The following is a 27,603-nucleotide window of genomic DNA, read 5'->3' as shown; positions in this document are numbered from 1 at the left end:
CACGAATGCTTATTATTTCATTAAAGTATTTATTTTTAAATCATTCTAACTTTATTAAAACCAGATTACCAGAGTTAGTTATTAAAATGTTTGTTTAGAACATTCGTTTAATAATTCTAAGCCATTCCGAAGAAAAGTAATATGAAAATATCCATCACATCCTTGAAATATTGGAAATATAATTTATATATATGTAATTCTTCCCCATTTTCTTCATATTTTCAGTTGATTTAGTTTTGATATTCGATATTTCTATTCACTTCTGTTCTTTCTCTTTCCTTGATTTGTATCTTAGCAAAAAATTAATTTATATATGAAAGAAAATTTATTTTTGTCAGCTTCTAATACTCATTTAAACATGTTTTATGATGGAAGGTATAATAATAATTTGGTTAATGTTACCTATGGTTTCAAGATGGCGGCTCGTCTGATTCCAGCAAGGAAACAGTGGGGACGCACGTTCTAACCTAACCTAACCTATTCTAATAATTTTGTTTGGCAATAATTATGGTCATTTATTAGAAGTAGGTTAGGTTAGGTTAGAACGTGCGTCCCCACTGTTTCCCTTCTTCTATTTGCTGGAACAGAGACGAGCCGCCATCTTGGAACCATAGGTAACATTAACCAATAATTCTTATGTACTTAAAAAAATTATTTGCAGTAAACAGTTTTCAATGCAAGGCAGCAAATTTAAGGATGAATGGTGTCTTGATTCCTCTTTACATTTAACTTCCATATTATATACAAAATGATCTTTTTACATAACAATACTTATTATATTCTAATTTTAAAATATTATACTTATAATATATTAAAAAATATGTAATAAAATAATAAAGAATTAATATTTGACCGAATTAAATGTAGTTCATAATATTATTATTTATATACTTAATAATTTAAAGTAATTGAGTATATTTATCATCAAGAATATATATAGAATGTTTCAAATTTTCGTGATGATAGAAGAATCATATTTAATTTTTATATTATATGACGAATGTTTAAAATACTTGTCGCGAAATACTTAAAAACAAATGCTACCATATTAAATTATTGTGGTTATGTTGATCGTTATCCAAGAACGTTGTAATGTACTGTACATTAAAATGTTGAAAAACTGTCCGAGTTTCACATTTGTCTACTATGATTTCTCGATGTGTGCATCTCGTGTTGTGTGGCATGCATCCAACCATTACTTAAATTCTTTCTACCCTCGCTATGACATATTTGTTGTTATTTTTCCGACAGCAGCAACAATTCTATGGCTCCTGCAAATCGCTGAAGTTGCGCAATGACAATTGATCCTGACTTTGCAAACTGCAGAACACAAAATAATTTTTCTGTTGCAGATGGGAGACAAAACTCTGATGGTTATTCTATCGTTTAGTGTACCCTGCATATTGCTCTGGTAATAATTGGCATAATTAAAATAATTTAAAATGGGAGCGTTGTAAGACCCTGTTTATGTGCGGCTAAAGTGATGATACTTGAATATTGAGAATTTGTGCTATCATTTTGTAAACGAATCACAATTCATAAGTTTACTTTAAGAAGACTTATCTTAATATACTAAAATAATTACTGGATCATTCTGACTATATTTTTAATGATAAATATTCATGTTTTTTTTTTTCCTCTAAGTCTCTAATCCTTTTCCTTTTAATTACCCTACTGTGTACTAACAATTAGCTAACAAATTTGCATGACTAATCTGTACAGCTCCTTATCTATAGACGACATAAATATCTGCCAACAGAGGAGTTACGTTTCGCCACTCCATCGGCAGTTCCGTCCAACATGTAATACTAACCATGAAATATGTAACAGTTGTAAAGGAAGTTTATCCGGAGATGACGATGAGAACGAACTGTGTGATCGTTGTAGTGAAATCATTCCCTTGAGGGCAATTCATAGGCAAAGTAAGATGTCGGATTTTATCATCAGTTTCTTCGACGTCGAGAAGCTCGTCTACATCGTCCGATATTCTGCAAGAGAATTTACTTAAAATAAGAAAACTTCAAAAATGTGACAGTTGCCTATCCAGAGTGTAGGTTAATCACAGTATTTTTATCATTTAAGTAATATTGATATATAACAGTTATATGAGGGTTTTGTATCAAAGGTAATGAGCTTTTCTAGGACGATAGAAGAAGATAGTTGAATCTGATAATAGAATTGAATGTTACATTTAATTCTAAGTTATCTTGATAACTCAATAAGAAGGATTAAACTAAATAATTTAATAGAATATTTCATTGAATTTTCCCAAAAAGGTTAAGTTAAATTGTTAAGTTATACTTTTATATAAATAAGGGTGGATCAATAAATAACCAGCCAAAAACAACAGCATAGAATATGCTTATTGGCATATATGCTTATTGGCATTAGCGTCATACAATATCCTAAAACTGGGATGAGGAATTGAGCAAGTACAAGTCAATCGAACACAATCACAACAAATAAGAAAAGGCAGACTTGTAATTTTATAACTAATACTAACTCTAAATTATAAACTAAAAAGAGGAAAGGAAGAATAACAAAAGGTTTTAGTAAGAAGAAGGTTATAAAGGATACCTGGGTTCTGTTTGGTATCAATGCTCTTCTGGTGGGGAACCACTATAAATCGTTTTCCTTTTGATCTTTGTTCGGATCACTTCGAAGATTCTCGGTATACAAGGGACGTTGTCTCTCTCTCTTTCTCTCCTTATGTTATGAGGGTCCTTTCTCTCTTGTCAACCGTCTTCGTCTCTTTTAGTCTTTCTCGACAACAAGCAGGGGTGAATCTTTTACACGTCTGTCTTCACCAAGAGTCCAACGCAAGAAAGAACCTTCTTATTGTTCTAGAAGCCTCAGAGCTTTCACTTTCTTGTTAACATGGTTTGCGGAAAGGGTTACTCCACCCACAGGAAGGAATGTTAGTAGAAAATTTGAGAAAACAAAAGGAAGAAGAAAGAAAACTTAAAACTAAACTTATATCTAATATATACATTAATATGGCATATTGCCACAACATTAAACAACCCATATTTTATAAAAGTTAACAGTTTTATAATTAAAATTTTCATTAATACAAACAGTAATATTGAATTTATAAAAAAAAAAGTGCAGGATCTAATTATAAATCGGTCACTCATACTGGAAAAAGATTTTCTGAAAAAGCATAAATTAATTCCAAAGCTTGTTCTCAGCGCAACATAATATAATGTTTAGTAAATCTTTTTATATTGCTAAACTTCTTATATATTCTCATTTTGTACAGTATATTCTTTATCAAAAATTTCAAATATATATATATATATATATTAAACTTTTCTGCCCTGTCAGCACTAACAAGTAAGAGGGCCTCATTTTAGCAAGCCCAGTACATTTTTGGCTACGCTCACAATGGGATTGGTGGGTAGTGAGGGATATAACCGACATATATGGGTGGACTGCCTCTAAAAAATTCCTGAGGTTTTTAAAATTTTAAAATAAAATTTTAATATTTATATGGTGGAGTCTCGTTCAATGCAGGGCATATGTTTCACGTTATAGGAAGTTGCATTATTGAGACACACATTACGATTTTATGCAAGTTTAAACTTATGAGTAGAAGTTGAAGAAGAAAATGCGTACAGTAACTCTGGACGACAAAATTAGAATTTCGAACGAATACTAGTCGTCGTCATATAGGGGAACCCATTATATGGGAGTTTGCCATATTTGATTCGATTAATATGATCATATATTCAAAATTTTTAAAAATGTTTGTGCTCATTATCTATAATTACCCTCATATAATGAATATTTATTATTTTATAGTTTAAAAAACAAAAAAAATATAGCCATCATTTTGAATAAGTTATAAAATTACATCATAAATCAACTTATTCAAAGTTCCATCTTTTTTATACAGAAGAGCCTGAAAGTCAGTTAATGGAGATATATTTTATTATTATTTTAAGAAGGATTAAAAATTGTTTGGAAAAGCCGAATGTTAATTACGATTGGAATTCAACCGAGCAATCAAATTTGAAATAACAACGTTTAGTTATTTCATACTGGTTTTACCCATTCTTAAAAATATATCTTGGTTAACTTACTTATGGAGCAACCTGTATATATTTTAGCATGAGTAAGAATTATATTTTTTTTTATAAATTTTACAATTTGAAATATAGTAGAGCATCGATTATCCAACTCAATTGGGGACTGGGGTTGGTCGGATAACTGAAAAGTCGGATAACCGAAAAGTATGAAAAAATACATTATTAGTATAGTGTATTAGGCCTGGTTTAAATACTTTCCTCTCTTTCATGGTCGAGCCAGTGCTGCCAGCTAAAACATGCAAAAATTTAACAAAAATAATAAAGTAGCCAAGACATAACCAAATATTGTAGCGCCATATCACTAGCGGACATTTGAATTTGCCAACTAGAACGCGGTCGGTTAACCGATAAGTCGGTTAATCGGGGGTCGGATAATCGATGCTCTACTGTAATTGCTTTAAATATTATTTAAATGCAGGCATATTGTATTGAGTGACATATAACAATAATAATAATAGCTATTGTTATATGCAGTTATATATTGTTACTCATATTGAAGGGGAGAATTGAAACAAAAACATCTTTTACTTTAGGAAATGATAATTTATTAAATATGCATTATCATTTATAAATTTTAATGTGATTGCTAAGAGTATTAAGTGTTATCTTGTGCGCACAATTACAACAAGAGCAAATATACTATAAGTTATGATATTTTTCATATAATGATTTCCGTGGTCGTTAAAGTCAACATGTTGATTGCTACCGTGTCATTGGGCAAATCGCTTCCTGGTACAGTTTTTAATGAAGCACTTTACCGCATGCAATACTCTTCATCCAAACTTGTATCAAAAGCTTATTTTTGCTAAAAATGTCAACACACATTATCTCGTAGTTGGCTCACGAAACAGAACTCTTCGACGAGACCAGTGTTTTTCAACCTTTTTTATCTTGTGACACGTTTGAACCTATAATTAAATTTCTGTGGGAAAAATCATGCGATTTGAAGTCGTGTTTGTAACCAATCTATTTTCATATTACTTGCCACTTAATCTAATTCTTTTTAATCTATATTTTTTGCAAATTAAATAAAACAGTATCGTTATTTCTTAAAATAGCAGCAGGTTACAACAATATTAACAATTAACGTTAAGTCTTAATATGCATTTAAAAGTTACACGATAATTGCCTTTACAAATCTGCCCAATGTTCCGCTATTTCTGAGTTTAAATAGTTTGAACTAAATATAGACAGATATATTTTTGATTTAAAGAAAATTTCATTTTAAATGAAATAACCTTATAACTTTGCTTATGAATATGTCTTTTTTACTACATTACGTATATATTTATTTATTATAACAATTTAAATTGATTATACGAATTTTCAGAGGTTTTAATTTCGACGTGTGCACTATTTGTTCTTTGGGCTTCTTTCGAAAATAATTTAATTAATAACCTTCAAAAATTTTTGCGGCACACCAGTTGAAAATTACTAGACTAGACCAACTATGAGATAATTCAGTTGACTCAGACTTTAAACTAACTCCAATCAGAGATAAAAGCAAACATTTTCATCTGTGTCGAATGGACATCGTCAGGCTAAACGACCTTTGCAGTTCAACTGCAGCTGTTCAGACAGAAAAATTACTCAGGATAGGCGGTTGCCGTCCTGTGCTATAAGAGGGGTGACATGAGCAGAAGAGTGTTGGGACTGAGCTTTGTAAAACAACTTCCATGCAGGGGGAAGGAGTCTACTTCTCTAAAGTTGATAGCCACTTAGATATCTGATTGGAGGTAAATGCCAAACAAAGCAAATAGAACTAGGAATGAACATGAATTTCATTACTTAGAGGCTGTATCACCATTGGGAAAAATACTAGACTAATAGAGCCACATCGAGTATGCAGAAAAAATAAAAATTGCCACAAATTGGGCTATTATTGCACTTCTAATGTGGAAAAATGTTTCAACAAACTATCAGTAATAAACACATTATTTTATTCACCTAAAAATAACACATAATTGTAACAACATTATTAAAATCCATGAAAATATTCTGTTCTCTGGTGCCTTAGCTTATTTCTGATGATAAAAGTAAAAATATGCTTCATAAGATGACTCTTAGGTGACATTCACTAACAGATTGCTGTCTGCGATCTAACTTATATGAAGTCGGCACATTAAAAGGAAAAAATATTTGAAACTAATTCTTAAGTTTAAATGGAACATACAAACAAATCATTACGTATAAAATATTATTTAAACAAATTTAAATGTTTAATTAATTTAGTTGTTTAGGAAAAATCAGTTTTTTTAATGTATGAGTTTTAGATATTTCCATCCCATAAATTATTAAAATTCAGATTGAATAATTTAATTAATTAAATCATAAACGATTCGAATACTTTAAGTTACTTTACGAAAAAATTGTCATATTAAATATATGTAATGTGCTTCAATTGTCACTGTCAATCGAGGACAATAAAAATGCCTTTATTTAACAATAAAATTATCCAATAAAATGTACAAATTGTTTTAGTACAATCTAAGTGACATTTAAGTAAAGTACAAAACATACAAGAAGTTTATAGCAATAGTCTTAAAGAAACAACACTTCTCTGACATTACAACAATACCAGAACACCTGATAGATATGTGGAAAAAAGGATTGCTACGATAATTTAGAATAAAATTCTAAAAAACCATTTTAAATATACTCGCAAACACTATAATATCTATTTCTTAAGATTATTCTCCTTTACCAAACTTATGACAAAATTATACTTCACCATAGATTCCACATATTCATTGCAGGTGCAACATAGGTATGATCTCTCTTCTTCTTCTTATTCTTCTAGATCATATGAAGAGTCTAGCACTTGTAGGCTCTTTCTCCGATATGACGTTGCGCATTGGTCGATGACGACGACCTGTTGAGCATGACGCAGGTTTCCAGCCTCGACTCGTGTTGGCGGGGGGTGGTGGTATGATCTCTCTCTGACAGTCATCTAATTTATATCCTGTGTTTTCGTTAACTAAATTTTTATCTTTTACAATCACACAATGTTGTTTTTAATTCTTCTTTTAATAATGTTTCTCTCTCTATACGATATTTTAATACTTGTTTCATCAATGTTACATTATTTTCAATATGTTCGTACCGAGGAGAATCTAAATATTTCAGCCTAATGACAGCTTCATGTTCTTTAATACAAATTATTAAATAAAGGCATTTTTATTGTCTCCAATTTTGTTTTTTTATTGTCCTCGGATTGACGGTGGTAACTGAAGCATATTATGTCACGATGGTCATATTAAATATATGTAAATTAATTTAAAATATTTATTAGCCACCCTGTAAATATAAGACAACTTTATTATTTGTCTTATTTATTCTATTTTAATTTTTATGTCATATATATTTTATGATATTGGTGATACAGTTATATAATACCAAATTTCATATGTTTTATTGTAAAATTTGATGTATTTATATCAAATTTTACAAATTCTCACAGTGCAAATTTAAATTTTATTACGAATAGATAGATTCGGTTACTCGTTCCGTGTAAAGTTTTGATTTTTGGACCATTTGTGACTTAAATGATACTATTAAATATAAGAAAGCATTCTTAGCATTTTGCAATTCTTATAATCATTATAAATTGAGTCATTTACCAAAAGTTTGATTCATTTGGGTCTAAAAGAAGTCAATACGTTTGTTCAATGATTTAGTTTTTTTATTATTTATTATTGTTATAACAGCAGGATTGTTAGATAATTTAGTTTGCTAGGATTTCCCTGGATTTTGATTTATTTTGTACCTTGCAGTCGAGTCTTTGCTTGTCGATTATCATTGATTTTAAATTATCGTTATACTTTTTGACCACATAAAAGAAAAACAAAAGGAACTTTTCTGTGTTATTCCATAAATTATTGTAGTCTTAAAATGAAAAGTAATGCTTGTTTACATTATTCAGTAATTTTTTAATTTACTGATGTTTCTATTGATACCGACAAATGGTCGGCGTTGGTACAAACTTAAAAAAAATGCTAATGTACTGTACTATTAAATATTTTTATTATAAACGAACTTTTGTAATTTCTTCTTTGATTTGTATTGGAAAAAAATTTGAATTTGTTTAGATTAAAAGACTAAAATGTTTTTATACATCCTTTATTCCCTTTTCTTTGTTTCTATTGAATTGACTTATTTCATTGAAGAATTGTCGATTCCTACTATAAGAATATACGGAAATAATTTTATAAGATAAAATTATTTCTTAATTCCATAAAAAAGAGAATTTGTACATTTTGATTTACTGAATTGCACTGTTGTTCTGATAAAATAGCATGTGCATGGCTTAATAACATTTCCGTAGATTTAGTTAAATATTATAACGTTTTAGTTGCGTAATTATTTCATTAATACCTTTCCCGTTCTAATCATTAAATCCTTCCCGTAACTGCTATTAGTGTTTCCTTGGATGATTCTGAAGATAACATGGCTCTTAAACCTCCAACTCCTCCTCCCCGTAAGTTTGTCAGCAGAAGTGGAACAGAAACATTCCGCTTTCTTTGTCTTACTAAGCAAGACAGTCATGAACAACCAATTTTGGATGATAGTTTACAGGATGGGCCTCGTCAACCAGTGCAACAGCAACAACAACAGCAGCAGCAGCAGCAGCAGCAGCAGCAACAACAACAACAACCAAGAGCAGAACAACCATTAATTGCCAGTTCACTCAGATTTGCTCAGTTTCCAGCAATGGTGGTTGCAGGATTGACTCCCGAAAAACCCAGGGGGTACGGAGATTCCTTACATCCGAGATCGTTATCCAGCGAAAGCTCTAACTATGTGCCCACACACAGGGCCTCGTTTCACGGTAACGTCTCTCTATTATTTAAATAAAGATATGACGATACGTAGTAAAATATTCAATTGAATAGGTTAAAATATTTAATAATTTTACACATTATTCCACATTAGGAAATAGATATGAGAAAAGATCATCTGACACGTACGAAAGTCCTACCGAACATTACGGGCAAGTCGTCGGAAGTGCTGAAAATCTAGTTGGTCGAGTAAGTGGATCAGTTTTTATTTTCGAAATGATAATATTTTAATTTTGGGCTTTTGTTTCTTTTTATAAAGGCGCATTAATTATCAAAACAAAACAAATTTTACATGCTTTAATATCAAAGTCAGAAATAATTATTGCTAATTTTCATAAGGATGAACTAGCCGCTATGGTTAATCAGCTGAATTAATCAATGAGCCTTCAACAGTGGATGAATTTTAAATAACACTAACATTTTTAACTGTGCACATCCAAATACAACTGCCAATTAGATCAAAAAGATCAGCATTATTAAAACTTTACCCAGTGTTAAAGGTGCATTGATTAATTCAACTTGTATAATAAATTAATGTGATATTGATGACGATTTTCATCAATTTAAAAATGTAGATATAACTGTGAGGTTAACCGAGGGTAGGAGATGGAGGATGATTCCTATCTTCTCTACCTCTTAACGGCACAAGACCTTGAGGTCCGACCTCGGTTGTCGAAAGGATGATTAAGGCTCGAGCGGTCAATGATTAGTTACGGATTTGGGATCGTAAGATCCGGTTTACGTCAGGAACTGACACCAATCTATCAAACTTCTCGCGGATAGATACGCGTTTTTCGGAAGCATAAGATGCTGATGATGAGGGTAATGGAGGAAGAAACGCACACTCTTCTAATATTAAACAAAAATACCCGTTTATTTTGAGAATAGGGAATACATCAATTAACATATTTGGAAGTATTTATATCATCGAATCGAATTATTACACCGCGTCCCGAGTGATCGGAGAGAGAGAGTTTACAAAACATCGCGAGCAGGATAAATACCTTAGTGATCCGGAGATTTGTGATCCTGAGATTTGCACAAAGTCTGAGGAACGAGAGTTCGCTTGAAAATAAGAGTCAATGGACTGTAGATAGATGAAATGGACGGCTTCAACGGCGGGAAATGATAATCCACGGCACACACACACTTGACAGTTGTCGAAACTCTTTCTCTCCCTCTCTCTCTCGTCATCTTCGTTCGTTTTTCCTTTTATTTCGGGATCTTGGGTTCGAGATTTTGTGAAGTACGTCAAGGGTGGAAGTCCCTTTTGACCAATGGTGAATTACATGATATAATTATTTTTCAACAGTTAACTCATCTTCTACAAGGAAGTATTACCGTGGGAACGATAGTTTATGATTAATTTTTACGAGAAAATTTGTCGGTGTTTTTCCGTTTTTTTGTTTCTGTTTTTGATTTAACCCTAACTGTCGAAAATCGGTTGGCAAATAAAATAAAAATTCGTTATTCTTATATTCGAACCTTCACATAACGTTTTCATGCCATAAAAATTTAAAAGTTTTGAGATAAGTTATTGCTTATAAATTGTTAAACTTTATATATAGATGTATGTATATATTTGTTTATATAAAAGATCAGAGTATTGTCTGTAATATTGTGATTTATTTTTGTTAGTTTGTTTGTTAATTTAGCAAACTGCTACCTGGTTTTTTCAATAATAAATCTCTTTTTCTTTGTGTATTTAGAATATATTTTTAATTATTTACCATAATTATTTTAGGTTCTTCAAGAACAAGGATTAGGGAAATACTGCGATCCCGATTTTGTTAGAACGACGCAAAGAGAATTGGCGGAAGCGATCAATCTAACACCGGAACAACTCGACCATGCTGCTCATCAATTAATGCAGGCCGAAAGGCGTCAGAGCACTCCTCAGCTGTACAGGCCGGACGAAGATCTCGTCGAAAATAGAAATTTAAGTCGGGCAAGAACTTTTGAATATCCCAGCGAAGAACGGTTTTTAAACATCGGTTACGTACCGACGGACGAAACAGCTCAAACCCACAGGGAGCCTAAAGATAAAAGTCAATTTGGTGATACAAAGTTATAGCATTGAATGTTTATTTAGGAGTAAAAAGTTGGAAAGTTGTTTTGTCATGGTATTCCTACTTTCCTAAAAAAAGTAAGACAGTTAAGATTTAAAGATCAATGGACGAATTGTTATATATGGGAATTATTCCCTTCTCCTCAGAATTTCTTAGAATGTCCTGCACACAAGAAGTAATTGTGATGTACCAGTGCCTTTCATTTCAAATCAAATGAACAAAATGTGAGCCACTTTGAAAAGTAACTGTTGCTCAGGGAAGAAGGCTTTATGTGCCCAACTTCTGACTATTGACTGTTAAGTGCCAAAAAGGAATTTTTTTATTATTTGAAGTTGCTTCCACTATTGATTGTTTATTGTTTACTGAAGCAAATACAGGTGGCAGTTAAGTTGGAGGCACTGGAAGTTAAAAGGTAGGATCATTGTTTTTAACACTGATTTACATATGTTCTTTTATATTTCTCTTAAGATAATTTGTCTCGCACATACCGGCTGTTTCACATAGATTGTTGTTACAAGGCAATAACTCGGAAAACATGCTTTTAACAAAAATTTGATAAGAATAAAAGTTTAACATTTCTGAGAGGCCTTTTTGGGCTGCAATTTGAAAAAATTGTAGATTTATAAATTCCTACTGTTGTCCGTCTGTTGGTCTTTCTGTCCTTAATCTCAAGAATAGATAGATGAAAGTCGAAACCAGATATGGAAAGTGTAGGGACAGGAGGCCCCAATTAACTATATAGGAAGTTCTGGTATAGACTGGAAGTCACAGGATTTCAATTCAAATATTTTCCCCAGAATGGCATTACGTAGATGATCGACACGACTCTATTGTTGTCAGGAAAAGTATGATGTACAGGGGCAAGACACTAATAATTTCAGATTCAGGTTTTATATTTTAAATTAAATAAATTAAAAATTGTAGCCCAGCATTGCAATTAGAGAGATTGAAATGCATAATACTAAAAATAGCAAATGTTGCAAATTAAAGACCCGAATAAAAATGGTGGTTTTGCAAGTTTGGCATTAAAAACTAGAGTACAGATCTGGGGACTAGCACTATTTCATAACACAGCAATTATTAATACTTTTATTAAGGTTACTGTTTTTTCTTTGTATACTCTTTCTCACTCTATTCTCTTAGATATTTACATGATCTTAAACAGATAGATTACATCTCTTGTCAGGATTTGCTAATATATTATACAGTACTTCATACTAATATTATTATTTTTATTATATATTATAGTAATATATTATACCATACTATATGTTAATATCCAAGTACATCACTGAATATCTGGCATCCTTATTTCCTAAGCCTTGCATTTTGACCAACCCTGGTCATGTATAGGCCTAATAATAATTTATCTAACTCATTAATTATACATTTCCCGTGTGTTTAAAGCAGTGCTCCACAATCTTTTCTTATGCATATCATACCTAAGCACATTCCAGAATTCTGTGGTGTACAACAAGTAAAAATATACAAAAAAAAAAATATAGGCGTTTCAAGTACGTATCAAAACAATACTGATTCACTGTTTTTTTACATGTTTATAATTTTAAAATATTTGAAATTAGTTTTAGTTATTAGTCTTATTTCGATCTGTATTTTCATAACAACTCAGGAACCACCTGGCTGAAGTATCACACAGTCCTAGTGTGAAAAGCATGTGATCGGGGTCTCGACTCCGTGATCACAGGTGCACACAATAGAGAAATCATCTTATCACTTTAAAAAAATGGTGTGAGTCTTGCCAAATTTAAATGTGCACAAATTCTACGAAATATGACTCTAGCTATTTAAAAACAAGTTTGTGCACACATTTTGTGAAATGTGACTTCAGAGGTGTAAAAGTTTGAAGCTAGTTAGAATATCTTCTTTTACAAACATCAGTCACAATAAATATGTGATAGGCATATCATTGTCACTTTTGAATCAATAAGTATTTATTATATTCGTGTTCCACCATAAACTCTGTTTTTCCGCCTCTCGGAGACATTGTGTTGCAGCGCACTGGCTGTGGAGCTCTAGTTTAAAGTATGCCGTAGAATGATAAGTTAGAAAATAAAATAAATAAATAAATGAATATCGATACTTGTACAATAATACATTTCTTTATATCATAAACAGTTGATTAACTAACACCATAGATGTCATATAGCTTTTGAGCCAAAACACCACGGTTCTCCCCCTTTTTTTTCGACAATTCTACTTTATACAAACATTTTAAAACTCGATTATATATTATTAATAAGCCAAACAACTACTGAATTACGTTTGGCTAATTTTTTGCAGTTAATTTATAATAGCAAAAAACTAGCCCTATGTAATCTGGTAGTTGTTTGGTTTATTAATTCTACTTTATCTTAAATCAGTATTGACTGGTATTATATTTGTCAACTTGGACTTAAATTATTAACAGGACTGTTAAACTGGTGTTAAGTATTAACGCATAAGCACAATAAGGCAATAATAATTATTCAGTATTGACTGATGTTTGTTTGATACCACCACTGATACTCTCATCTCTTTTAGAAGCCATGGCTAGGGTGAAATTTAAGCAAAATAAATTAAGAATATCAAAATATTGTGGTATCACTGCCAATAAGTGCAGCATAAATAATGCAAATAAGCACATCCTACACACAAGTCATATGCAGCCATCCCATAAACTAGTGTTGCAGCCCTGGGAATTGCAAGCTTTCTTTTGTAATTTTGCCCAGATTAAATGAGGTGCCAGTCAGTCAGTTGCCAGAAATTCAATGGTATACCTGTATTTTCTTACTACTTGAAAGTGCATTAGTCTAAATGTATGCACTCAAATTGAATTCATCTTTATGTAAAGATAGCTTTTCTTTTCACTTTTGATGTTTTCCTGTATTATGTATGTTAGCGGAGATGAATTGCACCTACCACTCAGCAAATGCTTCTAAATTTTTGTTTCAAACCCCTTCAGTGAATGATAGTAAGTAATAGTAATGAAATTACAAAAAAGAACACCTCAGAAGCTGAATAAGGATATAAATAATCACAGACACCTTATGTATTGATTCCAGCAGTTAGTTTGGTTGATTTTACATTAAATCTAACATTTTTGAACCTTACATTTTGTCAAACAGTATATTAATCTGACAAATATCTCTTAAAGTGATCAAAAATGTTAGTTTGGTTGTTTATTTACATTAAAATTTATCTTCTCGAACCAATGTGTAAGGTATTTGTGAGTATTGAAATTACAAGTGTAGAAAATGTGCCACAAATTTCTTTAAAACTAGCACAAATTTTCTCCATTAAATTATCAAATGTGCAAACAGTTAAAATATATAAAGTGACAACGATTACCACGTCTAAGTTTAGGGCCCTACTACAAGGTATTCAACATTTTGGCACTTGTGATGTCATATTTATTGAGTGTCTCAATTTGAAGGTCCGAAAATTCCGTTTATTGTACTATAATATGGCTAATTTGATTTAGATAGTTAAATTCATAATGTACTGATTTGATTAGGACTGAAAGTTGAATGATGCTTCTGATTAATATTTAGATACTCTCAAAATTACTAATTAAAAATAATAACTCTAAGTGTTAAAGTTAAGATGAGTCCTTACACAAGGAGTGTTTCTAACAATTTTGACACCTGATACAAGCCTAGGAATAGCTCCAATGTATTTATATTTTTATAAACATTATGACACTTTTGCAGTTTGGCACCCAAGTAGAGCCAGCTGGAGGATCGGGGGGCCTCGGAGAAATGTTATTATTGGGGCCCTAAAATATTTTTGACGATACTACACAATATTTATGCACGGTGTTACATCAGTTTGAAATTACCCTCGTGTTTTTATATACATTTTCTGGGAACTTTTTAAATTCCCCTTGTATAGATTTTAGTGTCGGGGGTCTCGGCCCGAGGCCTTAAAAATAAAGATATTTCATCTAAATATCATTTAATGCGAATTTTTAATTGTGTTTAGTCCACAGGCATTGGGTGTCGTCGTCATTAACATGCGTATATACCTTTAGCTAGAAATAATAATTAATTTAATTCTTTTCTTTTTGTTCTAATACTAATTTTTCTTATTAATTATTGCAGATTCCCAGAATAAAAAAGTGACTCACCTCAACTGATTACTGTCAAGGTAGAATTTAGTATGCCACAGGATTGTCTTCCACTGTTTTGTTGTCTTCTATTTTATGAATTCTTCCATCATTGTGCAATGAAGAATGTTTTGTTGGTTATTTTTTTTTCTATTCTCCTTATAAAAATTATTTTCACAACTTAACAATTTAAAAAAAAAAATTTATTTCATAATATCATTAACAAAAGTTTTCTCTCCTCCATTATCACTCAGATTATTTGAAATGAGTTTTTCAAGAATTCGACTATGCTTATTGTGTGTCATGCTTGATTATTCAAGAACCACAGTTGTTTGAATGTAGCTTCACAGTACAAGTGCCTAACTTAGCACTTCACTCTTTTATACAATTTGTAATTCATCAAGAGTGAAACCTTAGAAAACTAAAAAAAACTAAAAAAGAAAAGAAAAAAAAAAAAACATAATATAATTGTTGTGAATTGTGCCTCTTTCCCCATTTGATAATTTTCTTTTTTGTGAATTTTTTCCTACGTGTATGCAGTTTTCTTTACGACATTGTAATTAACAATCATGCTGTGTAGATTTGATTTTTTTGTTTTCTTTTTCATTTCTTCGTGTATCTTCCATCCCCTCCCCATCGATACATCTCGTACAGGTGACGAAAAAATTTTAAATTGTATTTAATATCACGTGAAATACTTATAGTATTATCTTCAGATATATTTTTATTATTTTATCCTACCAGACTTTTATTCCATTGTGAAATTTGGTTTGCTTAATCCAAAACAACAACAACAACAACAACAAAATCATAAAAGCATAATTTATTTATAGATTGTAGTTGTTATGGATGTGTTTTTTTTTTACATTTGAAATTATTTATACAAAACAATATCTTGATATTTAAAGAAGAAACATTGTATAAAGAGATAATGTATTTCTTAAATTATGTACTGTAATTGTATATCTTTATCCACAGTTAATACTGTATGTGGCAATGCTACGCAAAAATTGTTTATTACATTCTCAATGTTGTTGGTAGAATATATTACTGTTACTAAACTACTCGGTATATGTGATAAGAATTTGCAAAGGTATTTAAAAAAAAGTTGGAACGAGAAAAAATTTTAAGACTATCATCTATATTTTCATAACAATTTTGAAACAACACAAACAATTTTTACTGTTAGATAAATCCGTAAATTTTGACGAAGCTAAATACGAGCGTAATACGTTTAAAATAAGATTTATATCATGCACATCTTTGGAAAAAAAACAAAATATATCCTTATATCACTTAATAATGTAAAAGAAAAGTGAACTTTTTACAGAAAAATGCTTTGAACAACAGTCCTTGCTACTTTGCAAATGTTTATCAAAATATTTATCATATCACGTTTCACTCTGATATACAGTTTACACCGACAGTATCAAATACTGTACGATACATTTTTATCTGTTTAAACTCTTACTGAATTATTAAGACTGGTGGAAAAAAAAAAAATTCTATTTCAGATTTTGATTTCGTAACACCGAATTTTCCATTTTTATCGGGTGACTAGCTCTCCCATAATCTATTGTAATATGTAACATAATACATCATTTTTTGTGCATGGGATGTTGTGATACAATATGTGCAATAAAGAGATTTTCTTAATTCTTAAAAAGTAGTCTTGTTATCTTTGTTATTTAATAATAATACATTTTTACAATAAAACTTTATTATTTCTAAAGTTTTATAATGAGAACAATGATAATTTTATTATAGTAGAGTCTTGATTATCCGGCTTTCACCGTACTGTCTCGGTATAGTGAAGCCGTTACCTTATGTAACTACGACTACTATGTAAACATTTCTCGACAAATGTGTTTATTTTAATACTTCTTCATCCTATCCGTACATTATCCTACTAGGAATTTATCTCCTCCTCTTCAACTCTTTGCACTCTTCCTTTCTTTATCCTATGCCCATGTGTAGGCTCTACCCCAATATCCGGCTTGTAAAATAACAATATTTATTTATACCAAAAGCAGGAAGAGTTGAGTCAATTCAAATACTTTTACTGTATGAAATTTGAAATCTTGTTGGAGAAAAGCATGCTAACAATTAAAAATGAACTGTTTATATATAAAATTATACAGCATAATATAAACACACGTGTAATAAATACCATAAAATTAAATGTATAATATATTCATACTTCTAAACAATATTTAAGAGACACCATGTAGATTTTGTACTACATAAGTCACACACTATAAGCAAAATAACTTGATGGTGGAGATCCATGGTCAGAGTGAAGGTCAGACTTTCCAGGTAAGAAGCCTGGATGCAGCTTGTCAAACTCTTCAGCGATTTAAACTGACTGCCGGTTCTCACCATCAAAATAATTTGAATTTTTTCCTCCTTAATGCCATGCTTTACTTGTAACATAAATAAACCAAGATCGATATAATAGATGTGGTGTGTAGAAGGTGTGTAGAAAGGTGTGTAGAAAATATACTGTGTCTATTTATATAAAAGTCAAAATATGTATGTATGCAAATGTTCCAACGTATCTTCGCCAAATTTGGCACAAATATTCTTCGACACCCTAGAAAAATATTGTGTGGTTCCATCCCTGAAGCCCCCCTTCTTAACTAGCCCCAGCAATTTTTTGTTTTTTAGTTTCATTATTGTAAATACTAGGCTCAATAAATGTACAGTACATTTTATTTACTATACACCATTATTTTTGTCACCTCGTAAGCCCTAGTAATGCCAGGCGCACTCGACTAGTTTTCTATAAAATTCGGTAATAAAACGTAGAAAACACAACTTTATTTTCATACACACCTTTTACATCCTTACATCAAATGACTGGTTTAACCGTTTTTAAGTTGATTTTCTTTCTTAGATTTTATCATTTCTGCAACGGAGAGGCCCTCTTTTCTTTTCTTATTATTTTTACTAGTCTTTGCAAATTTGTTATTACTACTCGGTGGTACTCGAGTTTCGTTTTTCGCGTTCAATGAATCCAAAATTGCTCGAATATCCTTTTCCATCGCCTCCATATTATCACCAATTTCTCGTAATTTCTGTAGAGATCCTCGAATTTCTTCAATTTCCTGAGATATCCCCACGAGTTGCACATTTATATCATAAGTTTTCTCTAATTGGTCTTTCAAATTAAGTAAATCTGAGTTTCCTATAAGCAGCGGGTGCGAAAGAGTTTTATTTAGCTGAAAAATCACGTCTTGTATCGTGCGATTAAATTCAGAATTCGCCATTTTAGTATTCATCAACTTTTCGGAATTCTGTTGAGTGGTAACCACAGCTAGAATTAAATTACTCGAGTGTTTTTTTATAACTTGAAGTAAGTCTTCGGCTTCTTTTTCATTGTTAGAAAGTTGTAATATATTATTTACTATTATTTCAGTTTCCTTTAATAACTTATCATACCTTTCTTCCAGTTGGGTGCGACTCCTTTCCTCCATATTAAGCCGAAGAAACAAATCTTCGGGGACTTCATCGCCAATTAAATCTTCATTATTCAGATCTTCCGTGTATAAAAGTAACTCGTGCAAATCTTTTATGGCTTGCTTGACAGAAGGATTAAACTCTTCTGTGACGATAATTTCGTTCTTAACGACATTCGCTGTTAAATCCGATATAACGTCGAGTTCGGGTTTAACGTTTTCTAGTTTAAATTTCGTGCTTTCCACAAAACCGCAAGGTACGTCTTCGCAGTAACTCGAACCGCGGATGGGATTTAAATTAATGATTAACACCGAACACAGAACTAACACATGCGTCATTTTATGAGCGAGTGAAGGATGATGATGATACCCGATCCTCCTCCGGTCGATAGTGTCGTAATCCTTGAAGAAGATTTATAATGCATCCATTAGTGTAAAGTTATTAATCTCCAGTCCTATATTCTACATTTCTAAGAAGTAGATAGCCATTTTGTTCAATTTTTTTCTTGATTACACGCTGAGTAATTTGATTCCGGATTATAAAAAGCAAATTTAATAGTAATTCAGTTACGTAATTGATCAAAATAATTATATAAATTAATGTATAAGAAACTTCTGCAAATATTTTCTGATGATTTATTTGTATGACTAAGTAAGCTTACTAAATACTAATTAGGCTAAAAACAAATTCTTATGCCATCGATATCATTGAAGTCCACATAAAAATGCCTGGTACACCTCCCCGTCGTGTATAATGATTACTTTTTGTGATCTATCCCTCTAAACTATGCATCACTGTACGCATCTGGGAGGGAGGGGGTCAAAAGTGACCCAAAAACTGTGCACAACTACGTGGAGAGACCCTTCCCTAAACCACATCTACCTCGCAAATGAGTCTGACCCGCCAATCATTTTATTTGGGGAGATTTTTCCTTATTCCCTCCATGCTCTACGATAAAACGTCCTTGCAAGCAAAGAAATTTACTTTAAAAAAGGGGCATGGCCACTTACCAGGCCTGAACCTGACCACAGCCCTCCATGGGCTGTGACCTGACGTATCGTGACGTCGCAGGAGGCGTGCATATTGTCTAAAAATCGCTATTTATAGAATAAACGTTTCGTCAACAATATTAGGAAATATATATAATATTTCATAAATAACATTAATCTGATACAGGATTTTAATAAATCAGGAGCTAATATATGCTTTCCACCTCAAATAAGTAGTGGCTTGCCCCTGTACATCATACTTCCCCTTTAACAATAGCGTCGTGCGGGTCATCTATCTAAGACCTTTCGGAGGAAAATTCTTTGAATTGAAATAACATGACTTTCGGTTTGCATGGGAAATTCGTATATAGTTAATCGGGGCTTTCTGTCCCCAGTATTTCCATATCTGGTATCGTCTTTCATTTATCTGACTTCGTTCTCGAGATTAAGGAAAGACAGACATATTCGTTAAAATTATATAAATAATTATAAGCTTTAATTTCGTGAAGAGGTATCAATACACCTCACAAGACCGATTGTGACGTCAGGTTCGGGCCTGGTATCCATAGATGACCGTGTCTCGGGCCCCTATAATGGCCCTGGCTACGTTGCTACACAGCATCTCTTCCCTCTCTTCGGGACCTACTGTGCACGTAATTAGCCTAATGCATGTCCCCGAATATCTAATCTTGTTGGCAATTACGATATGAGGCAATAAACAGTGAATTTTTATCCTCCTCTTATTTCGTGTCATTTGTTACATCGATCGATACAAAATAGCTATTTACTTCATTAAATTATTTGAAAAAAGAAATCCGTCTTTAACTATGAATACCCGAATTTATCGTCAAAGAAACAGTAGTACGAAAGTGTTTTTTTAAATTTTAATATATTTCGGTCCTGTAGCCGGGCATTTGGCTGATTTACCAGGAAGTAAAACATGAAACTGCTTGGGGCCCCGCGCTAATAGGGGTCCCTTCGCAATTACAAATTATACAGAAATGTCATCTGATGATGTGATTGAGCAGTTTGCGACTGAAAAGTCGGAAGAAGTTGTAATATGAGTTTTATTTTTTCTTCTGAAGGAAGAATTCCTTTTGATTTCCTTTATTTTTCAGTTGCAAGGTACCCCAAAAAATTTAAATTGCTTGTGTTCTTTCGAAGATAAATCCGGCATTTTAGCCAGGAAGAAGTCAATGGGGAGCAAGGAGCAAACTGAAAATTGTAACTTGTATTTTTATCTTTCCCATCCATCATTAGGCCTATTAGCTACAGTCTAAGTGTAAAAATAAGTAACAGTAGCCTAAATTTACCTGATAAGTTTTGAAATCTCAGATGGAATGCCATATTTATCGCCCGCGTGTGAGCAAGATTCAGATGTAAATTAAGGAAATAATGGAAGGAAACGACGAATGACGTGTGATGCAGAGCAGGAATAAAGTAAAATGGAGATAGGAATTAAAGGGACAACAGGCACACAAGGCCTTACGATGACGACGACGATGTGCCTGGCTAACGGGCTGACCACGTGGAGTTTTCCCAATTTTCTTCACGTTAGTAGCATCTAAATAGGGACAAGTTTCCCATAAAGGACCACTTAGGAGGCATCTCCCCTTTGAATAAAACCAAACTTTAAATTTTATTCAACCTCCTTAGCTGTGTGAAGTTTAAGTTCTGCGCTGCGCTACTTCGGCAATCTATGGACTCAAGATATGGCCAGATTTAAATTTCGATATTCTTACTACAGTAAAGACTTTATAACAAAAGATTGGTTTGGTGCCCCTGTCGGTGAAGACCCCAGGCAACTGTCCTTCGCAGGATAACACAGGATTCTTCCGTGTACAGATTTGTAGCATTAACCGATCCTTCGTGCGTACCCCTTGTTGAGAACTGTTGATTTAAGTATCTAACTGAATAATTAATTAATTAATGATAAAAGGTGATTTATAGATGGTAAGGAAAATGGTTGCCACTAAATTAGGAAGAATTGCACGATAAGGAAAGCACTTTTACTGATAAGCTTCCCGAGAAAGGGGAAGTCAAACGGATGTGGTTTTAATTAATTAAAATAATTTCATTTTCATTTTAAATTTCTAAATTATAAATAAAATGATTACAACAATCGAAGACATTTTTTACCGTAATTGGTTTTGTGGTTAAGGTTTTCGACGCTCGGAAAATGATTCCTCCGATGTCCATGAAACAGATTTTGAAGATGTTTTTTCACCACCCGATTGTTTAAGCAGTTCGGTGCCTTTAGATAGGGCCGATTCTAAATCTCTTCTGAAATTAAAAAATAAAATAGAATGTAATAAAGACATTTCTTAATCACAAATTTCTATGAATCTCCTCTCCTCCTATAGAGTTAAAAAAACTGTCAGATCCATAACAGTAGGTCTACAATGGCGTACTGTTAGATACAAGAAAAGAATGGTGCAAGGCCATAGAGGCCCTCGGACACACGTTAAAATGGCCGCGGAGGCCTTTTTATCTTATATCTAATCCACCCTTTTAAAAGGCCAACCTTTATGAGAATTTCTGATCCAACCTATTACAACGCTGGATCTCTAGAGCGGCAGGTAGAAACAGGAAAAGGCCGGATAGTAGAAGCCTTTGTCATCTCGATTATTCGGCCTTCGGGGCCGGATTTAGATTTGTGGTGTTGTGGCTCTGCACTACAACTTAATTCAGGCTCTTCCTCCTTTGCAAAATAATAATGGGCAATACGTCTTTAAGAATAGAATGAATCCCCTCGTAACGTGAGGCCCTAAGCTAGAGCTTATTTAGCTTATCCATAAAACATGCTCTGCTTGACTTGTTGGTGAAGAAAATGGCAACGAATAACATAGCCTGCATTAATTACATAAATATTGCTGATAAATTGCTAGTTTCTACTATATTATAGCAATGTTCTATATTATATTAATAAATACAGTAAAACCTGTTTAAAACGGAACCTTAATGAAAAGGAAACCTGAGTAAATGGGAAAAATTCTTCGCAACGCAGCGATTTTCGGACCTGTTAACCGTTAAACCTGCCAGACCGGAAAATTATTCGGTTCCGTGCGAGTCCGGCTTACGCAGGTTTTACTTTATAGGCTATAAATAATTTCTTATTTATAGCCTAAAATTTTTATTACTAATAATTTTATAAATAATATCTGTCAGAGATTTTATGTATCGTAAAATACCCTTTAGGTATTGTTTCTGACTATGCTTTCAGTGTTATCTTGAGCAGCAGAATAGACTCTTAAAAATACAACAGGCTACTTCTATTTAAAAAATGATTAATTTAAAAAAAAATTTAGGCCCAAAATTTTTAGCCCAACCCTTGGCTAAATGGATAAACTAATGATAATTGGTAGTCGGTCACGGGTTCGCGCCATTGCCAATGGTGCCACATGGAGTTTTTCGTGTTTTCTTCACGTGTCTAACACCTAAATAAGGGGCGGTTTTCCATAGAAAGTCTCGGTGGAAAGCAACCTCCCCGTGGTAGATCGCCCATATGTTGCGTGCCATATGGGCGAATCCATCAATCCAATCCAAAATTCTCAGCACAATTAAAATTCGATTTTACTTAAATAAAATTTATTGCCAAAAATTAAAAATTTAGAATATTATTAAATATTTTAAAAAATCCTCATTAATTAATACTTTTCCCTCTACAATTTTTGCATAAAATAGAAAAAAGTATTCTTCATTCGAAGTACGTGTTTAAATAAATTCCAAAATTACGCTGGAGAATTTCTTTTGTCTTCCCGTTTAGGATGGGTTCCTCCAAGTTTTCCACGTTGGATTCCTCCAGTAAATGCTCGTTTATAATAACGAAAGTGCTCAAGATATCTTCGCAGGAATTATCTTTAGAGATATCGGGACTAAAATGGTTGATATCGACATTACTCGGAGGCATTTCTTGCTCGATTGTCCTTTGTTGCAATTCTTCGCTTTCGTTTTCTTCTACTTTGATTGGATCATTAATGGTGTTATCGAAATCAGATTTTCTTTTGTCATCGTGGAGCTGAGAATCCTCGTCTTCGATTTCATCATAAAATTGGCACGATTCTCTTAGATAAATATAAACAATCAAGCTAAACAGAAACAGGGCAGTAAAATAATCCATCATTGAAAGGTTATCAAAGACTTCTGCCATTATTGAATATAGAATATCGAATTGTTAAGGCCTTATTGTTTCGTTCAGAATATTTGGTTTTAGTACTAATTAGTAAATTTGTTTACTCTAAATTTTAACTCTTACCGCCCAGTGGCACCTCGGTAAAATGGCCTGCTTAACCGCTTCGGCTGGCAAGGTTGGAAATTTTAAATGTCTTCATTTTTGGGGAATTTTATAAGCTATGGTCTAAAATCTTGGATCTTCATTTTAGGCTATCGTTATTACATTTCGGTATTCTTTTAGAGTGCAGAAAAGATATATTCAGACAAGGATTTGGACTTATTCGGGTCCTAAGCTATAAACCCACCGGTAGCCGAGTGGATAAAACCACCGAACACTGGTCGTGGGTTCGAACCTCGCCAACGGGTTGGCACGAGTCATATGCAATAAACTAAACTAAACCTCAATATAATATATGAGGTGCTTCCCCGGCACCAAATAATAACTTTAAAATTAGGAAGTTTTAAATCTGTACATTAAGATTGTTTAGGTCTTAGATATACTGTTTTGCATTTTCTTAACACTAAAAAATGAACTAGTAATCTTATCTTTCAAGTTTTTATTTAAGTTCACGTATAATTAATATATAACACGAATATATTAATTAATTGAAATGAATTCATATTAAAAATAAGAAGTAACTTACTCTGGATTGAGAGTTGTGGTAGTTTGTTCTTTCTTGGAAGTCAGAAGTTTTTTGATGTCTTTCAAAGAATCTTGTAAGGAAGAAAATTTCTTTTCTTGTTCTTTTTTGGTATTATTCAAATCGTTTCTCAGTTGTGCAATCTGCCGCCTGAAATCGTCTATATTCTCTGTTAATTTATTCTGCTCTTCTACAATTTTCCTTTTCTGCGACGGAAAACTCTGCGCGGTTTCTTCCAATTTCCTTACGGCATCTTTCAAACTCCGAATTTCACCATTAACTTTAAAATTAAATTTAAAAAATTCAGATTTGTCAACCTTATTTTCGATATCTCTTACCAAATTTTTATAGTTTTCTGCATTATTCTTTTCTATATCTTTCAATTTGGCACGAATTTCGGTCAGATTTTGCATTCCATTCTTATCAGCGGTTTCGTGTTCTTCTAGTTTCTGAGTAACGTTAATTGTAATTTTTTCTTCTAACTTCCTTAGCTTCTTTCCTAACAGAGAATTTTTCTCTTGTACTCCGATTAAACTCCGATTAAAGTTAAATATGGTGTTCTCATCACTTCCAGGATTCTTCTTTAAACTGTCGAATTGATTCCTCAACTGTTCGACGCCTTCTTTACACTTAAGCAAGATCCTTTTATCCGAGAGTAAGTGTTCTTCTACTGTTCTTAATTTGTTTTGAGTCACCGACAGTTCCTCCAATTTTCCAAACATTCCATTGACTCGATGTTTAAGATATAAGAAGGATTCGCAAGAGAACTCCTGTTTGCAATTAGGAAGAGTTTCAGCCTTGATACCGAAGACCAGAAACACGACGAGAAGGTAGGATTCTGCCATATTTTCTAAGCGAGGAAATACTACTTCCTACAATTTTCTGATAAGAGCTCGTTAAATTTGCCTGCGAAACATCAAAGCTGACGTACGAAGGTCGCGTTACACTTAAAAACTATGCGCTAATTGATGTGTAATACAAGTGTAGGCGGATTTATATAATTTACGACAATAGATGGATAACGGGCGATTTCTTAATGGCGATCTTGTTTTTTAATCGAATAAATGGTTTTACATCGTTACATTATTTAAAAAATAGAGAATAAAATGAACAGATTCTATCCATAATTAATTTTATGTAACACCGAATTAATTTGTGATGAGCGTTATTGTTTGCAACGTAGTTTTTACCGAAAATTATCTAGATCGGGGGGTCATTTTTCAGCCTGGTCACTAGCGTTCCTGGAAGGGAGAGTTTAATTTCAAGGGTAACGAATTATTAAGGGTCAGTTGGGAGACCTGCCGAGGGAAATGCCTCCGGGGAGAACTTTTATGAGAAACTGGCCGCTATTTGGGTCTTATAAACGCGAAGAAAGGTTTTTGCTGTGCCACACTGGTAATCTAGGGTCCTCAGATATGGCGCCAAATTTAAATTTCGATATTCTTACTACGGAAATGATTTTATAAAAGATTGGTTTTGTGCCCTCTATTTGTGGGGGCGCCAAGCAATTGCCCTTTTTGCCCATAGGATAACGCGCCACTGACCAGGGTTCAGTGGTTTTATCCACTCGGCTGCTGGTGTGCGAGGATCAGTTAGGAGTTAGTGGATAAAATTGTTTTCTATTATATTTGTTGCCAAAAAAAAAAAATCCCTAAAAAAATGGCTGCCATTTAGAAGTGGCCGTTATCGGAGGTTCGACTGTTATATAATTATAATTGACATATTTTTAAATTTTAATAAAATAAAATGTAGAATTTTGAATTTTTATTTTATTTTATTCTCTTTGTTATTTTATGTAAGTATATAAAGAAGCTGATGAATGTAAATTAAAATGTAGCTTTAGAAAGAGGTTGAGCAGAAAAGGTTGGATTGGATTGATGGGGATAAGGTAAACTCCACACGTGGGTGATTTGTCGAGAAGGGTACCTCCGGGAAGGACTTTATATGGAAAACTGGACTGTATTTAGGTGTTAGACACGTTAAGTAAACACAGGAAATGGTGAGCCTGCGACGAGCAACGAACTACCAATGTTCAGTGGTTTTATCCAATCGTATGCACCGGAAAAGATTGAGAATCCTTGATTTAGATTGATTTTTACTATTCCCAACAAGCGTGAATGAATTTAAGAAGCTCTAAACTCACTCCAATTGCAATGAAGAACAATTTTGTATGTATATGTATAATTATATGTAGTATAATTATGTATGTAGTATAATTAACAATAAAAAAAATTATAAATTAATTTATTTCATTAACCATAGCTTACCATTAAAGTATTTGAAAAATTGAATCTAACCAAATATACTATTATAGTTATTTTAATAAATTGATATTAAATACTTAAATGCATTATAGACAATGATATTAATTTAATATATAAGGGTGGATCAATAAATAACCAGTCGGAGCGACCAGCAACACTGTTGATTTTGGCTGGTTATTTATTGATACATAAAAATAAAATTTTACTATACCTACGTACTGTACTGTACATAAATTTCTAGGATATTCATAATATTAATAGCAGTTACTGGAAGTTTGCGAAAGTGTCACAGGAATAATTCTAATACTTATGAGGAAGGAAGTGTCTGAGGGTGATAAAATGTATGATTTTTCATTAGATTAAATGTCAATTCGTTTAAAAGCGAATGTACCTGTACATGTTTTCTTTCGCTATTTTCTACAGGATGGTTTAAAACTTTCCATACACCGGAAATCCCGTATTAAGTAATCACAGTATTGTGTGAGCGCCATTTAACTGAATGCTTTCCCATTGGTTTTGCCATCAGACTATAACAAAGGGAACACAAGCTATAAAAATGGGTATCATTCATTATTCAAGAAGATTCAAACTGTGATTCAATGTGGGATCGGCGTTCCCAAAAAAGTAGCGCCGGTTGCAATCGGGGTTAACTTGGAGGACCAAAACTTGGCCTCCAAGTTTTGGTCCTCCAAGTCGTGATTTACGTTCTTTAATAGCGGTCGTTCCGCGTCGCCGCTACTACGGGAGTGCGCTGCTGTTTGTAGGCATTTAGGAACGACGGTGAAAGAAAGAAAGATGGCGGCGCCCGCACTATCGATAGTATGGTGATGGAGGAATCTATAATTCTAAAATATGAGCTTTTAAAGGCAAAAGAAGGGTCCCAATTGTAAAATTTAACCATAAAATGGATTATTTGTTGAAAGAGCATTCAAAATAGCCAGAAAAAATTAGAATGCCGGCTACCATTCGAAAAG

At 32.7% G+C, this 27,603-nt stretch overlaps 2 protein-coding genes across 9 annotated transcripts in view; one reads left to right on the top strand and one right to left on the bottom strand.

Moving 5' to 3' along the window:
• LOC136974893 (muscle calcium channel subunit alpha-1-like) overlaps window positions 1–16,769 on the top strand; it is a 112,216-nt gene extending 95,447 nt beyond the window's left edge. For 2 of the 4 annotated variants that reach the window (XM_067269870.1, XM_067269871.1), the window contains 4 exons: window positions 8,660–8,919; window positions 9,024–9,118; window positions 10,674–11,410; window positions 15,099–16,769. In XM_067269870.1, coding sequence (XP_067125971.1) covers window positions 8,660–8,919; window positions 9,024–9,118; window positions 10,674–11,003 — 685 coding nt within the window. In that variant the 3' untranslated portion in view covers window positions 11,004–11,410; window positions 15,099–16,769. Of the gene's footprint in view, window positions 1–1,722; window positions 2,051–8,509; window positions 8,569–8,659; window positions 8,920–9,023; window positions 9,119–10,673; window positions 11,411–15,098 lie in introns of those variants that run through there. The other 2 variants (XM_067269872.1, XM_067269873.1) reach the window with 2 other exon arrangements.
• LOC136974899 (chromosome partition protein Smc-like) lies at window positions 1,615–26,941 on the bottom strand. 5 transcript variants are annotated; one of them, XM_067269889.1, is made up of 3 exons: window positions 24,369–25,295; window positions 21,691–21,834; window positions 1,615–1,988 (listed from the first exon to the last, which is right to left on the bottom strand). In XM_067269889.1, the coding sequence occupies exons 1-2, from the start codon at window positions 25,208–25,210 to the stop codon at window positions 21,708–21,710; spliced, it is 969 nt and encodes a 322-aa protein (XP_067125990.1). In that variant the 5' UTR covers window positions 25,211–25,295; the 3' UTR covers window positions 1,615–1,988; window positions 21,691–21,707. The 5 variants fall into 5 exon arrangements, with proteins under 5 accessions (XP_067125990.1, XP_067125986.1, XP_067125987.1 ...); XM_067269885.1 differs by lacking the exons at window positions 1,615–1,988; window positions 24,369–25,295 and adding exons at window positions 17,738–18,963; window positions 26,836–26,941 and having other exon boundaries at window positions 21,691–21,831; XM_067269886.1 differs by lacking the exons at window positions 1,615–1,988; window positions 24,369–25,295 and adding exons at window positions 17,738–18,963; window positions 26,849–26,870.
• Between the last annotated feature and the right edge of the window lie 662 nt (window positions 26,942–27,603).

Source organism: Centruroides vittatus, unplaced genomic scaffold (genome assembly GCF_030686945.1).
Source record: "Centruroides vittatus isolate TY-2023 unplaced genomic scaffold, ASM3068694v2 contig_359, whole genome shotgun sequence".
NCBI lineage: Eukaryota > Metazoa > Arthropoda > Arachnida > Scorpiones > Buthidae > Centruroides > Centruroides vittatus.
This window is presented reverse-complemented; position numbering and strand designations above follow the sequence as displayed.